This window comes from Mytilus edulis, chromosome 11 (genome assembly GCF_963676685.1).
Source record: "Mytilus edulis chromosome 11, xbMytEdul2.2, whole genome shotgun sequence".
Lineage (NCBI taxonomy): Eukaryota > Metazoa > Mollusca > Bivalvia > Mytilida > Mytilidae > Mytilus > Mytilus edulis.
In genome coordinates this window covers 11262698-11279477 of record NC_092354.1, presented here as the reverse complement: position 1 = coordinate 11279477, position 16780 = coordinate 11262698, and the positions used below count along the sequence as shown (strand labels likewise).

The following is a 16780-nucleotide window of genomic DNA, read 5'->3' as shown; positions in this document are numbered from 1 at the left end:
TATTTAGAATCAGACTATAGATTTGTATGCTATGTTTGGCCATAATTACTGAATATATTTATATCAGTAATGTAGAAAGTGAATGTGATACTATACCAGTATCTACATTCATATGGCATGAGCTATGCATGGACTCAAAGCGTGGAAATACTGATCATAAATAATATTTATTAAGAATTTTTTGAAGTTAGTCAGCTGTCAATATATATATAAGAAAGGCATAATATAGATACTTTTTTTAAGATTATAATAATGTATGCAGATAATGGCCCACAATTAACACCACTCCAATAAGTCTTGGTAGTTTGGTGTCTTTATAACTTCACCAAGTTCATCAATAGTTTTTGCGTCCCATTATCTGCATATTCTCTTTGAGGTATACCTAACATCTTTCATTCAGTGACACAAAGAAATTACGAATACAGAATGACATCAGAGTTACTGTGTAACTACAATATATAATTTTACCGACATAAAGTCATAAGTGTCCTTAAATGTGTTTTTTGCTCTTTCATATCCACATTTTAAAAAAAGTCCTGATTATTTACCTGATAGGAGCTGGTGAATGTACATCTGTTAAGATTGACGTCCTGGCATGTGCTGGTGTATAGTATGAACACCAGATCTGAAAACAACACAAAATAATCATACGTTATTTTTCCTAACCTTTTTTTATTGTTGAAAAACACATTATAAAACTCTCTTTTTATGCTTTATCTTAATATTCTTTCATTTAATTTTCTGTCTATTAACTCATGAAAAAGATTTTTTTCAAGTATAATTTTTACAAAAATAGGCTATGGCTTGAACCAAAGCTCATAATTCATTTATATAGTTTATAATATCATAATATAATCTGCATTCTGGCAAATTTCTATTGTTTTTAATTATCCCCCCCCTACCTTTTTTGTTTGCATATTCTGTACCACATATGTAAATAGAGTGAAGTTTAAAATCACTTATTTCAACTCCAGTTAACCACTCGTTTGAACTCTAGTGGATAGTTGTCTCATTTGATTTGATTTGATTTTTGGTGTTTTAATGCCTATTTTTACCTATTGTGTCTGTTTGTTTTGTTCAAGCATCGGTGACAATATAATGAAATTTGATGCGACTGTCATACAAGTGAGAGGTTTAGCTAGCTATAAAACCAGGTTCAATCCACCATTTTCTACATTTGAAAATGCGTGTACCAAGTCAGGAATATGACAGTTCTTGTCCATTCGTTTTTGATGCGTTTTGTTATTTGATTTTGCCATTTGATTATAGACTTTCCAAATTGTTTTTCCTCTGAGTTCAGTATTTTTGTGATTTTACTTTTTAAGCACCGCATTTAGGCTATTTCATGGCGGCCAGTTTTTATTGTTGAAGGAAGCCAGAGTGCCTGGAGAAAACCACGACCTTCGATAGGAAAACTGACAATCCCAGTCAATTAAGATTGGAGTGGAGTGCACCAACACGAGGGGGTTCAAACTCACAACCTCAGTGAAGACTGGCTAGTGATGACAGTAGTAACTACTTAGACCACTGATTTGCAATCATACCACATTGCCTTTTCTTTATACACAAAGAAAATTTCAGTACACTATTCATTCGTTGGATGCCAATTTTCGTTGATTCCTCAAAAATCCATGAAAATTGGTACCCACGAAAATAAATGAATCAGCAGTAAAATACAAACCTGTCCAAATCCTATAAAGTAGAGTTGTTCTGGTGTTAAGTTTAGTCCAGGAAATTTCTTGATGTCCTCTGGTTTCCATGTACTAAAAGCTGTATACCCTGACTTGACTCCACCATTGTCAGCTATATTCTCTCCAATGGTTGTTTCACCCTTTATCTGAAAATAAAAGACAAACTTGAGAATATAGTAATTATTGGGAAAAGCAATTCTTGATCATGAGAATAAAGCAAAACTTGAGATTAAGGGAAACTTGATAATAAAACGAAACTTGAGAATAAAGCAAATATTGAGAATGAAGCAGAACTTAATAAAGAATTTCTTAAAAATAAAAGAAAACTGGAGAATAAAGCAAAATTTGAGGATAAAGCAAAATTTGAGAATAAAGAAAACTTGAGAATGAAAAACATTCTTGAGAATTAAAGTAAAACTTGAGAATAAAAAGAAACATGAAAATAAAAGCAATTCTTGAGAACAAAATTTGTTTATTTTTTGTTTTAAAATCATTACTTGGTATCTAATTGGAGATTTTTTTTGTTAATTTGTAAAACAAAACTATTACAAACTGGGCAGGACATCTTAAAAAAGCTTGACTGTATACATGCATTGTCAAGACAGCTGTTTAATTTTCAAGTCTGTATGTTTTTCTTTAGATGTCTTTAGGGTTATTTAGTTTTCGGAACAAGAATGTGTCCTAAGTACACGGATGCCCCACTTGCACTATCCTTTTCCATGTACCATGGACCGTGAAATTGGGTAATTATCTAATTTGGCATTAAAATTAGAAAGATCATATCATAAGCAACAAGTGTACTAAGTTTCAAGTTGATTGGACTTCAGCTTCATCAAAAACTACCTTGACCAAAAACTTTAACCTGAAACTCCCACTTTCATTTTCTATGTTCCATGGACCGTGAAATTGGGTAATTATCTAATTTGGCTTAAAAATTAGAAAGATCATCTCATAAGCAACAAGTGTACTAAGTTTCAAGTTGATTGGACTTCAGCTTCATCAAAAACTACCTTGACCAAAAGCTTTAACCTGGACGGCAGACGAATGGAGCCAGACCAGAAGACATAATGCCCCTCTACTATCGTAGGTAGGGCATAAAAAGAACTTGGACTAAACAACATTTCAAGGAAATGTGGGAATGTCAATGGTGAGAGAACCTTACAATGCAAATTTACTTGTATTGCTCTACACCTTACATTATATCCTTGGTATTTGAACTGTGAGTATTGATCAATCATGCATTGAGACTTTTGTATAAATCCTTGACTAGATCGGTTGGTCCACCAATTCTCTAAATTTCCATATTTGTCAAAATGTCTTCCTGAAATGATCAAATTAAATCATTCTTAATACTATTACATGTAAGTATCTTATAATCGACCTTTTCTCTGGGAGAAATTCTAGTAAAACTTTTGTTGTAAAAATTTGTAATAGATTAGGTTAAGATCACTTTATTTTCAGTCATCTGCCATAACATAACATCAGACTTTTTAGAAATTTCGTGGCAAAAGAGATTGTTTAACTGCCTCAGGCTAAATGTTGCATATAAATTAAAGATTTTTTCTTTTAAAGCTGGCAATTTTTATTTAAGCTTTACATATTTTTCTCTTATTTTCCTCTTTAACTTATGGAATATGTTTTCTACCAATTAAATGCATGTTTGCTAATCTTTGGTTGACCCTTTTCCCATTACCATTCTCAATTTTATTTGTTTTGTACAGAACTGAATTTCACAAGCAACATTAATTTTTAACATTATCATCAATGTGTTGCCCCTCCACAAATCTACAACCAATCAATAGAATTACCTTAATCATCAATTCCAGGCCCCTCCCCAAATTAACAATCAACCAATAGAATAACTTTGATCATCAATATGTGGCTCCTCCCCAAATCAACAATCTACCAATAGAATTACCTTGATCATCAAATCCATGTGTCATCTCATGTCCCATTACAGCTCCAATAGATCCAAAGGAATAAGATCTGCAAATAATATTTCAAAACATTAGAATAATGTTTAGTCAACAATGTAGGTTTTCATAGTAACAATGTAACTTAACATCTGTTTGATAATTTTTTCCCTTTCAGCTTTGATTGATTTTAAATGCCACTTTCAACACAATTGTGCAATTTATTCCTGGTCTGAACTATGACCTTTGGTAGGAAAACTGACAATCTTAGTCAATTAAAGTGGGATTCAAACTGACAGCCTTGATGTTGACTGGCTAGTAATACTGTAGTTAGACTATGTAGACCACTCTGTCAGCCTTGATGTTGACTGGCTAGTAATACAGTAGTTAGACTATGTAGACCACTCTGTCAGCCTTGATGTTGACTGGCTAGTAATACTGTAGTTAGACTATGTAGACCACTCTGTCAGCCTTGATGTTGACTGGCTAGTAATACAGTAGTTAGACTATGTAGACCACTCTGTCAGCCTTGATGTTGACTGGCTAGTAATACAGTAGTTAGACTATGTAGACCACTCTGTCAGCCTTGATGTTGACTGGCTAGTAATACAGTAGTTAGACTATGTAGACCACTCTGTCAGCCTTGATGTTGACTGGCTAGTAATACAGTAGTTAGACTATGTAGACCACTCTGTCAGCCTTGATGTTGACTGGCTAGTAATACAGTAGTTAGACTATGTAGACCACTCTGTCAGCCTTGATGTTGACTGGCTAGTAATACTGTAGTTAGACTATGTAGACCACTCTGTCAGCCTTGATGTTGACTGGCTAGTAATACTGTAGTTAGACTATGTAGACCACTCTGTCAGCCTTGATGTTGACTGGCTAGTAATACTGTAGTTAGACTATGTAGACCACTCTGTCAGCCTTGATGTTGACTGGCTAGTAATACTGTAGTTAGACTATGTAGACCACTCTGTCAGCCTTGATGTTGACTGGCTAGTAATACTGTAGTTAGACTATGTAGACCACTCTGTCAGCCTTGATGTTGACTGGCTAGTAATACTGTAGTTAGACTATGTAGACCACTCTGTCAGCCTTGATGTTGACTGGCTAGTAATACTGTAGTTAGACTATGTAGACCACTCTGACAGCCTTGATGTTGACTGGCTAGTAATACTGTAGTTAGACTATGTAGACCACTCTGTCAGCCTTGATGTTGACTGGCTAGTAATACAGTAGTTAGACTATGTAGACCACTCTGTCAGCCTTGATGTTGACTGGCTAGTAATACTGTAGTTAGACTATGTAGACCACTCTGACAGCCTTGATGTTGACTGGCTAGTAATACTGTAGTTAGACTATGTAGACCACTCTGTCAGCCTTGATGTTGACTGGCTAGTACAACCGGCCTACAGCTATAGGCAGGTGTATGGACCATTGGACTATATAAGATACCTCAATGGACTACAAGGACACAATTCGATCACACCAGAATTCGTCACATCTCGGCCAGTGTCATTGCAAAACATTTATTTGAACTTTAATCGCTCTTTGAATATACTTGTAAATTAAGCAATAAATACTAATTGACAAGTATCACTTATTAACTTATTGATTGTGCCACATCAGTCAAATTGGTGCCGTTCAGACCACGGATTAAGGACTTCTAACCACTATACGACCAAGGAACCAAGGAACCACGTAAGTTGCAATTACCATAGCTTTCATTCTTTTTTGATGGATAACCAAGATACTTCTATGTCAGCACAAAAAGTAGAATTAGCTTTCAATTCTGTCGCTAACGAATTACATGGGTTACGAGAGGTAGTTACGATTCAAGGCGATGTAGCCACGGAAATTAAAGGGTTAAAATCAGCCATTTGTTCTCAAAACGTAGTTCAAGGAATAACGCCTTTTGAAGGTAATACGAAAGATTTTAAAGCCTGGATTAAGTCAATTGAAAAATATGCTTTACTTTTTAATGATAGGGATCGAATTAAGGAAATAGCTTTTCAAACATGTAAAGGGGCTTGTTCAGATTACATACAAAGGTATTTAAGAGACCATCAGGACACCACTTGGGAACAATTAAAAAAAGAATTAACTTCAAGGTTTGGGGAAATTACTGACCCTCAACATGCGTCGACACTTTTGAGACAATTAAAACAAAAAGGGGACGAATCTGTTCAAATTTATGCAGAAAATTTATTGAATTTGGCAAATGAGGCATATTCAGATTTAGATGGACATAACGAAGCTATAGAAAGGGAACTCGTAGGCATTTTTATAGATGGTTTAGCTCATTCGTATTTAAAAATGAAATTAATGAGAGAAAACCCAGCTACTTTTTCTTTGGCAGTTAAAAGTGCAATGACTGAACAAAATTTGAGAAAAAGATTTACTTTAAGAACGGAAAGGGTAGACGAACCAAGGTATAAAACGACACGACCAATGACATTAACAAGACCAAGACGGACTGAACCTTTGAACTCTCATGAACCAATGGAAATTGATCATTATCGTGATGCAAAACGTTGTTATTCTTGTGGTAAAGTAGGTCATGTATCACGTGATTGTCGTTCTGGGGGAAATTTGAGACAAATTAATGCCGTAGAAATGCAAACATATCACGGAAATTCGGGTAGAAATAGGGAAATTAATTGTTATTCTTGTGGTAGGGTAGGACATATAGCACGAGATTGTCGTTCTAAGGGAACCTATAGACAAGTAAATGCAGTTGAAACGCAACAATATCAAGGGAATTCGGGAAGAAATAATGAGATAGTTTGTTATCAGTGTAATCAACGGGGACATATTAGGCCAAATTGCCCAAATAGAAAACCTAGGACTGTTAACATGGTAGAAAACTGGGGTGTATATCCGGAAAACTAAAGCGCTCTTGTCACGTTGAAGCCAGTGATAAGAGTCCAATTAAATTACCTACTTATTCTATAAATGTTGCAGGAGCTCCAAATTCAACTTTACTTAAATTTCAAAATCAAAGATATAGAGCTCTTGTAGATTCAGGCGCTAGTGTTTCTTTGATACACAAAAGAATTTTTGAAACTTTGAGGGATAAACCAAAATTATTAAAGAAAACGGCTAATTTACAGTCCGTAAATGGGGGGTCTTTACATGTAGAAGGTTGTGCAAACCTTACTTTTAAAATAGGTAGTACAAAAGTTACTCAATTATTTTATGTTGTTAGAGACATGAACAGAAATGTTATTTTAGGAAAAGATTGGTTAGTACAAAATGGAGTTAGGTTATATTTTGATTTAGGATGTTTGAGAATTCAAAAAAATTATGTTCCATTAGAAGAAGATATTAATGTGGCTTCAGTTGTAAGATTAACCGTAAATGCCGTATTAAAACCACAATCAATTAATGTTTGTCCCGTAGGCCTTAAGAACAATCCAAGTTTTGGAAGTACTAAATTGTTGGAAATCTCACCTGTAGCTTCAGGGTATGTTAGTACAGAACCCGGCTTAATGATAATTAATACGGTGGTTAATTTTAATAAAAATAGGAAGTTTCCTTTGATGATTGTAAATAACACAAACAAATCAATTAGGTTAAAAAGGGGTTGTGTAGTAGGTAAGGCTTCTCATTTAGAAGAAATAAATTTAGTCAATGTGAATCAATCTCAAGGAACTTCGGGGCTCAAAAAGTTAGATGAGTCTGAAATAAGTGTACCGCAAGAATTTAAAAAGGATATACTTAGAATGATAAGGGACAATGAAGATGTTTTCGCAACTTCAGATAAAGATTTGGGGTGCACTGATAATTTAAAGTCAGGTTATTATCAGGTCAAGGTCAAGGAGTCAGATAAGGAAAAGACTGCTTTTGTATGTCACAAAGGATTATTTGAGTTCAATGTATTACCATTTGGTCTCGCCTCAGGGCCCAGTTTATTTAGTGAACTAGTTACAGAAGTATTACAAGGGTTAGAGCATTTTTCAACTGCTTATATAGATGATATTTTGATATTTTCCGAAACAGAGGAAGAACATTTAGGCCACATTCAACAAGTTTTTGATAGATTACGACAGCACAAACTTAAATTAAAATTGAAAAAATGTAATTTTTTGCAAAATGAAACCAACTATTTAGGCTTTATAATAAGTAAAGATGGATTAAAACCAGACCCTGAAAAGGTCAAGGCCATTCAAGGCATGAAAGCTCCCTCGAATGTAAGGGAAGTAAGAGGATTAATAGGTTGCTTGAGCTATTATCGCAGATTTGTACCTTCATTTTCAAAAATTGCAGAGCCTATAGTGGCTTTAACTAGGAAAAACAAGGTTTTTAATTGGACCACAACTTGTCAGGTAGCTTTTGAAAAGTTAAGGGATGAACTAGTGAAAGTACCATTATTGGCATACCCAGATTTAAATAAACCCTATGTGCTGTACACGGACGCTAGCGATAGTTGTGTAGGGGCTTGTTTAACGCAATTACAAGAAAATCCAATCAAGGGTGAAAAGGACGTGGAAAGACCGATTTATTTCCTATCTCATAAATTGAGTGATACGCAAACACGTTGGTCAACCATTGAAAAAGAAGCATTTGCTATTCATTATGCGTTACAAAAATTGAATCATTATTTGTATAATGCTGAATTTGTGATAAAGACAGATCACAAACCTTTGAAATACATTTTAGAATCCCCCATGCAAAATAAGAAAATTCAACTGTGGGCTTTGAACATAACGGGTTATAACTGTAAGATTCAGTATATTCCAGGGCCCCAAAACGTGTGTGCAGATTTCATGTCTAGATTACCTTCAGATGAAAAACCAAACGAAAATCCAGATCCTTATCCGGATATTAGTGACAATACTTACGAAATTAATGTGATTAATTCAAATAGATTTCATTTTACTGATTATGCAAATAATGACAAATTAGTTGAAGATATTCCAGAAAAAGAAAATTTTCAGTTTAAAGAATTTGATATGTCAATTGAACAAATGAAAGACAAAACATTACGCGAGTTAAAGGAACAACTTGTAGGCGATAAGGTACCCGAGGCAGTACAAAACAAGTACATCATAATAGATGACATACTTTATTACATCTCAAATGTAGATAATGATCCTATTATAAGGTTGTACATACCTTCTCATATAAAACAAGCAGTTGTAGAACAGTATCATGATAAGAATGGGCACATGGGCATTGACAAAACATTTGATTCGATTCGTCAAAAATATTTTTGGCCAAACATGTTTAAGGAGTTGTATAATTATGTCACCACTTGTGTACCTTGTCAATCACGCAACTTACAAAAAGTTAGAGCGCCAATTCAGGAAACAAAAATTCCGCCTTATCCTTTTTGTCATGTAGGGGTAGATTTGAGTGGACCATATCCAACTACCATGTCAGGTAACAGGTACATTATAGGATTTATCGATTTGTACTCGGGGTGGCCAGAAGCTTTTAGTGTCGCAACAAAAAGCACTGACAATGTTGCACATCTTTTGATTGAAGAAATTACTTCAAGGCATTCTGGGATTCAAATTCTAACAAGTGATAACGGAGGGGAAAACTGTTCTAAGGCTATGGAAGAAGTTTGTAAAGAACTTAATATAAAGCATATTAAAACTTCATTCTATCACCCTCAGGGTAATGCAAAAATAGAAAGATTTCATAGAACATTACATGATGTTTTGTCAAAATTAATAGAAGATCATTCCACAACTTGGGACTTATACTTGAACCAAGCTTTAGCAGCAATTAGATTCAATATCAATGAGTCCACCCAACTTTCACCTTTTTATGCATTATATAACAGGGATCCAGTTTTACCCTTAGATAACATTTTACAGCCTAGGAGAAAATACAATGGGGAGGAATATCATAAAATTGCCTTACAACAACAACATAAATCATTTATGCTGGTTCATAAAACTATGAAAAAATCTAAGCAGAAACAAGCTAAGTACGCAAACAAAAATAGCAAAGATATAAAGTTTGAGGTAGGAAACCCAGTTTTTTATAAAAATCATAGAAGGGCAAGCAAACTTTCAAAAAAATGGACTCCGTACTATAGGATTATAGAACAAACTTCACCTGTTAGTTTTATTTTAAAAAATCAGTTAGATGGGACAACCACAAAAGCTCATGCAGAACAAATTCGTTTGGCTAAGTTAGATTGGGAAATTCCTAACAACAATCAAGGTAGGACATTACGTAAAGCCGCGTATGTAGTTCCCATGGAATCACAATCGGAAGACTCCTCTGATGATGAAAGCATAGATTCAGACACTCCGTTAAATCAAATTGCAAAAAGATATAAGAAAGAAAGGGAAAATTCTGATTATGAAGATGATATACCATTAATGGAGTTATCTAAAAAATTAAGGGGAAAGAAAATTTTTTCAGAACAAGATAGTCAAATAGAAAATGATGATAATGATGATCAAGTCATTAAAGTAGAAAATTCGCCGTATGATTATGACGTCTCTGACATTGATGATAACATGTCTAGCACTCATTCTTCGTCGGTAACATCTGAAAATTATGACATTGAAGATAACATGTCTGTAAACAGTGTTAAAATAAAAAATAATCAGAAACCTACTGATATTGGGGCTAATGAAACAAAATTAGTATCTAAGGAACATGTACAAAACTTAGTGAGGGCTTTAATAGGTATTATGTAGGTATCAATTGGCTTTATAGGTAGTAAGAAGGATGCAAATCATTTAAGAAATTCTAAAACTTATAAAATATGTTATTTAAACCATTTGCAATTACAATTAAACATGTTGTCCTTAGGACACATGTCACCTAGTCTTATATCACCCGGTAATTTACGAGTATTATTGACTGACATAAAACGACGATTACCGGCGACATTAAAAATACCTGGTGACGAAGTTAAAGATATTTGGAACTTTTATAAATTTTTGACCTGTAGTACAGTTTTGGACGAAAACAAAATAATCATTATCATTTCGTTACCATTACTAGATATAAGAGACACTTATGACATTTATAAGATTCACAACTTACCTGTTCCTACTAAGATAACTGATAAATTAGCAGACTCAAACAATATGGTGGCTCAGTATGAATTAGAAGCAGAAGTTATTGCTGCAAACCAAGAAAAAACTAAATATATGCTGTTAAATACCAATGAAATTGACAAGTGTTCCAATCCTTTAGTTAATTTTTGTGAAATTAAAAGTCCAGTTTATCCAGTTAATTTAAGTAAATTATGTATCATAGCCTTATTTGCCAATAAAGAAAATTGGAAAACAAGATGTACAGCAAAAGTACGACCAAATACAATTTTGCCTATGGCAACTTATTTGACCGATAGTATGTGGGCAGTTACTACCATTAAGGAATTTAGAATCACAATTAGATGTGATGACAATACAAACATGTTGACGGATCAGATAATTAATCCTCCTACCACTATAATTAATTTAAAGCGAACTTGTACCGCTACGAGTGATCATTTGACCTTATTACCTACTTATCAAATGGAAAGTACATTTTTAACAGAAAAAACGTTCGATAGATTCTTAAATACCTTTCAAGTATTGAATACAAGTTTATGGGAACCCTTTCATGCTGCTTTACCAAATTTTACAAAGCTTGAACTACCAAGAGAACTAACGGCTATTAAACAAATTCCTATGAACGCTTTGATTGAAAAACTTAAGAATTTACGGGAAATTGAAAATGATGTTGTATTTCCAAATTGGGGAGTAGGTTTATCCATGGGTTTGGGTGCGATATTCATTGGAATAGCTATATTTTTGTACTGTAAGTTTTTTAGAAACAAATCTTGGTTAGCCAAAAAGAAAGGTGAGAGTTCGGGTTCTAATGCCACGAACGATGGGTACCAAATGGTGACAACGCAAATGGTTGGGACAGAAGTACCTGATTCCAGAGAGAAGCTTCCCTCTGCACCATTACTCAAGGACGATGTTAGACCAAAGACCGATGCGACCAGTCTTTTGAGAAAGATGTACCCAGAGCTAGATACGTCGACTACTTCGTAAAAGGACTGGATTGTAAACCATACAACGTAGACGACCGAATCAACTAGCGGAAGACGAACCGTGTAAATAATTTTCAAAATGACTTTATGAACTGTGTAAATAGAATTGTATAAACATTTGCGTTCCTAATCAGTATTGAGGAACAACTTATTATGAGGGTGTTGGAAATAAAACACGAACTATGTATATCGAAATATTTTCAAATGACCTATGTGTAAATATATTCAGATGTTGGACTTGCCGAATTTTATGAACTATATATGTGGTGATGGTTACAAAAAAAAACTTAACAATGGAACTACTGGATTTACAATAGCATAAATGAAGAAGGATTATCGTATTTTCCGAACTTTCGTTCTTATTGCGAGGGAAGGAATAATGTTACACAATTGGTAACATTAATTAATTATCAAGGAGTATTAATTAGGAAATTTATTAAAAAGGAAATAAACAATTCAATGACAATCATGTATGCTTTGGACACTAATAACCATCTGTGAATACATTAAATAGCAGAAAGCCTTTGGACACTAATAACAATCTGTGAATACATTAAATAGCAGAAAGCCTTTGGACACTAATAACAATCTGTTCGCATACTATGGACATATATACCCCGAAGCCCATAAATGACCATGTTTACTTTAAAATAACATTTATCCGTTAAAGGTTAATTACATTATTTGACAATTAACCTCATGTAAATAGTACTCGATAACCGGACGATTATACAACCGGCCTACAGCTATAGGCAGGTGTATGGACCATTGGACTATATAAGATACCTCAATGGACTACAAGGACACAATTCGATCACACCAGAATTCGTCACATCTCGGCCAGTGTCAGTGCAAAACATTTATTTGAACTTTAATCGCTCTTTGAATATACTTGTAAATTAAGCAATAAATACTAATTGACAAGTATCACTTATTAACTTATTGATTGTGCCACAGACTGGCTAGTAATACAGTAGTTAGACTATGTAGACCACTCTGTCAGCCTTGATGTTGACTGGCTAGTAATACAGTAGTTAGACTATGTAGACCACTCTGTCAGCCTTGATGTTGACTGGCTAGTAATACTGTAGTTAGACTATGTAGACCACTCTGTCAGCCTTGATGTTGACTGGCTAGTAATACAGTAGTTAGACTATGTAGACCACTCTGTCAGCCTTGATGTTGACTGGCTAGTAATACAGTAGTTAGACTATGTAGACCACTCTGTCAGCCTTGATGTTGACTGGCTAGTAATACAGTAGTTAGACTATGTAGACCACTCTGTCAGCCTTGATGTTGACTGGCTAGTAATACAGTAGTTAGACTATGTAGACCACTCTGTCAGCCTTGATGTTGACTGGCTAGTAATACAGTAGTTAGACTATGTAGACCACTCTGTCAGCCTTGATGTTGACTGGCTAGTAATACAGTAGTTAGACTATGTAGACCACTCTGTCAGCCTTGATGTTGACTGGCTAGTAATACAGTAGTTAGACTATGTAGACCACTCTGTCAGATGGCAACAAAGGTACCATTTCCCATTTAAGGTGGTACCTAACACTACAGGGAGATAACTCTGTAAAATCAGCTTAACGTTTTAATTACGTTGTGTTGTAAAGGGAATAATAAGCTTCTCAATGATCAAAATTGGTGTTTGTCAAACTACTATATAACCAGTGTAATTTTTCTGACAAAACGGTTGGTTCAAAATTTTCAAAATTTTTATATTTTTGTTAAAGGGTCAAAGTAAATACTTTGTCAAAGTTTTATGAAAATTAAACGAGCCAAATTTATTTTAGTGAAAGTGTTGGGTATCACCTTAAGGAAAAACAAGTAATATATAGGATCAATCCCCCATAAAACCCACAACCTCCTTCTCTTTTGCACCAGAGATCTCTTCCCAAGTTTCATGTTGGTAGTTTTCTATTATGTGTTTTATGTACTGTTTTGTGTTTGTCCTTTTCTTTTTAAGCTGTGGCTTTGTCACTTTATTTTTCAACTTCGTTATCTTTTGCCTTTTATTAAGGGAAGCACCCTTCTAGGAGACCACTGAGGGGCATTATACTTACAGTGGAAAGTCTGGATCATAGAAAGGTCTCTGTAGAATAGGGAAGTACCCTTCTAGGAGACCACTGAGGGGCATTATACTTACAGTGGAAAGTCTGGATCATAGAAAGGTCTCTGTAGAATACCAGCAGGAAAGACAATTTTATTCAGTTGAGGTGTGTAGTAGGCATTGACAGTGTATGGTTTCATGTCCCATCTAAAAACAAAAAAATGAAGTCATGAGAGATGTCCTATTTGAGCATATACTTAATCATGTCCAGTTTTGGATTTTTTCTTCATAAAATCATATACAAAATCATTTTATGTATAAAGAACAATTTTGGCCCTATAAACATTGATTCGAGTGTCACTGATGAGTCTTTTGAAGATGAAATGTGTGTCTGGCGTAAATTTAAAATTTTAATCCAGGTATCAATGATGAGTTTATTATTATACTCAGTATGTCCAGCTTTTAACAAAATATAGGACTCTAAAGTGCGATGGTACTCCAATAGTCACGCTAAACTGTAATGGTCTACGCTAAAGTATGATGGTGTCTCATGCTAAAATGTGATGGTTGTTTGTTCGCTAAAGTATGATGGTCCAAAGGGTAAGATTCGAGGGATTAAAACATTGAGGTATAAAAAAAGTCTTTTGGCAAAAGCTCGTATGCTAAGGTACAACATATTTGTTAGGTTTTAAAATTTACCAGTAGGCTTTAGTGATTGTTTCTAAATTTAGAAGACTGACACGTAATAATTGCTAAAAAGGTTATTTATGTGTCGCAAAATATTATATTTCATGTAAAATGATTTTTTTAGCAATTCAGAGCGTATTGAATATCTGATAATTGGTGTAGACTGCTGTTCACACTAATATGACAACCTCCCTTACAGTCGTCATTCAAAATTACAAATACAAAATTCATTTATTGTCGGAAAGTGCAACATTCATTTGTACAATCTTTAATTGCGAAAGAAAGGCAATGATCGCCGAGCTTGTTCCTTTTTCGTAGCGAGTTTATATACATGTTTTATTTTCCTACACTGTACAGAACAAACTAATGTTTTAGCAAACAATTTATAAATCCCTCATGAAAACTTGTTTCTATATTTTACTGACGTTACTTTCATTAAAATAAACAGCATTTTAACGGGGATCGCAAAGTAGACTGCCACATAAACTATGATTCAAATAGAAGCAAGATAAGTATGCGTATACTATTGTGTATTTATTTAGTAAAATAGGATACAAGTCCATCTTCCAGCACTTGAAAAAAAAACTTTGCGTTTCAGCGGACAAAAAACTGTTAATCTCATTATCAAACTGCGTTTCTAACATCCTTTTATTTTGCAGACAATCACACTTTAGTGTAGACCATCCCACTTTAGCGTGACCCTCGTACTTTAGCGTCTCCATCACAGTTTAAGAGTCCTACATATCTTTTTTGCAACTTTTATCTACATTAAGCCAGAACATAAATGTTTTGCTTCTGTTTAAATGGGACCGACATTCTTGTAGTGCCTTTTGTTTGTCTGTGACTTACAAAAATTATATTGAGACAGTAAACAATTACCGTCAAATTTTTATTTGCTTCAATGGCAGACAAACTGAACATTGGTGTACAGCTAAAGTAGGAGATGCCCTCTTTGAAAATTTGAAACTGTTGATATTTTTATCATTATTATAGGCTTTAGTGATTGTTTTCTTTCTATAATATAAGAATTATTTTTGTTTCAAGTCAAGCTTTACTACTACAGACTTACTCAGATCTATCTGGGACGGTGTTCAGTTTTCTCAGCACTCTGTCAACCTCAACTTTTTTATATATCAAGTGTGTGTCAAAAAATCTGTCCTTACTAATCGTCATCTGTAAGTTAAAATGATCAAGTTAATTGGATCCAGTATTGTTTTATCATTGATATTAGAGTTGCTGCCCCTGAGTCAATATTGTTAATGTTTTTTGTACAATATAACATAGCCATGATTTGCCTAAAAAGTGATTTATGAAATCAAACCATTCTATTTTGAAGAAGTACGTACAATTTATAGTCCTTTTCCTAAAAATCATTTCTAAAAATCTTTTAATGTTAAATTACTTAAGAATTTCCATAATAATTCTACTGCACAAAACACCCTGCTAAGACCTTGATCTAAAGAAGAACTTTTAAAAGGTTTCATTGACGGGTTGCAATTTCTTTGACATGTTTCAGTCATATTAATCATATTAAAAAGTAATTCTCATTTCAAGTTTATATGCATATTCCACTTACATTTTCGTAACATTTGTCTTGTTTTAAGTCTAATTTGCATATTCGACTTACAATTTCATAATATTTGTCTCATTTCAACTTTAATTTTGCATATTTAACTTATTACATCTCTAAATATTTTCTCATTTCAAGTTTATTTTGGATATTCAACTTACATTTTCGTAATACTTGTCCAGCTCCGTGACATTAAGGATCCAGTCTGGGTAACCAATCATGGGGGTGATGTATTTTAACTTAGCTTGAGCTTTCTCTCTCGTTTCTTTGTCCATCCAATCAACTCCAGGCATATTGTCGTAAAATGCTTTAAGAACTCTATCTAGTATATCCTGGACCTAAATACAACAATGATATAAACCATGAAAATGTGACTGAAATAAGCCTAGACTAAAATTGCCATAAGTGTGATAAATATCTATTTTACTAGGTATTTGAACTGTTGATTTTACAAATGCTGGATATATTATCTTTATTGAAAACAATCTGTGTTTTTGTTGGTTTTCCCGTTTGAATGATTTTTCACTAGTTATCTTTGATATCTTTGAGGCCCTTTATTCTGTCTATAGCTTGCTGTTTGGTTGAAGACCATACTTTTCCCTTAAATGGTTTTTCTTTTTCAAATTGTGACTTAGATGGAAAGTTGTCTCATTATCATTCATACCACATCTTCTTATATCTATTTGTGGGTTACATCAGAATTGGTAGACAAATTGAAATTTATAACAAAGTGCAAAAAGAAAAATGGCTTGTATGCATATATTGGAAAAACCACAAAATCAAATACCCAAGAAAATACAATTAAGGAATGACTGTAATATTTTTTCTGTCTATGAAGAAATA

At 33.9% G+C, this 16780-nt stretch overlaps 1 protein-coding gene across 6 annotated transcripts in view; it reads right to left on the bottom strand.

Annotated features, from left to right (window-relative positions):
* Positions 1–16780, bottom strand: part of LOC139495128 (endothelin-converting enzyme homolog) — a 52808-nt gene that overhangs the window by 2947 nt on the left and 33081 nt on the right. For all 6 annotated transcript variants that reach the window (XM_071283282.1, XM_071283280.1, XM_071283286.1 and 3 more), the window contains 7 exons: positions 16099–16275; positions 15437–15540; positions 13777–13887; positions 3610–3677; positions 2888–3012; positions 1682–1837; positions 549–625 (listed from right to left, as the gene is read on the bottom strand). In XM_071283282.1, coding sequence (XP_071139383.1) covers positions 549–625; positions 1682–1837; positions 2888–3012; positions 3610–3677; positions 13777–13887; positions 15437–15540; positions 16099–16275 — 818 coding nt within the window. The remainder of the gene's footprint in view (positions 1–548; positions 626–1681; positions 1838–2887; positions 3013–3609; positions 3678–13776; positions 13888–15436; positions 15541–16098; positions 16276–16780) is intronic.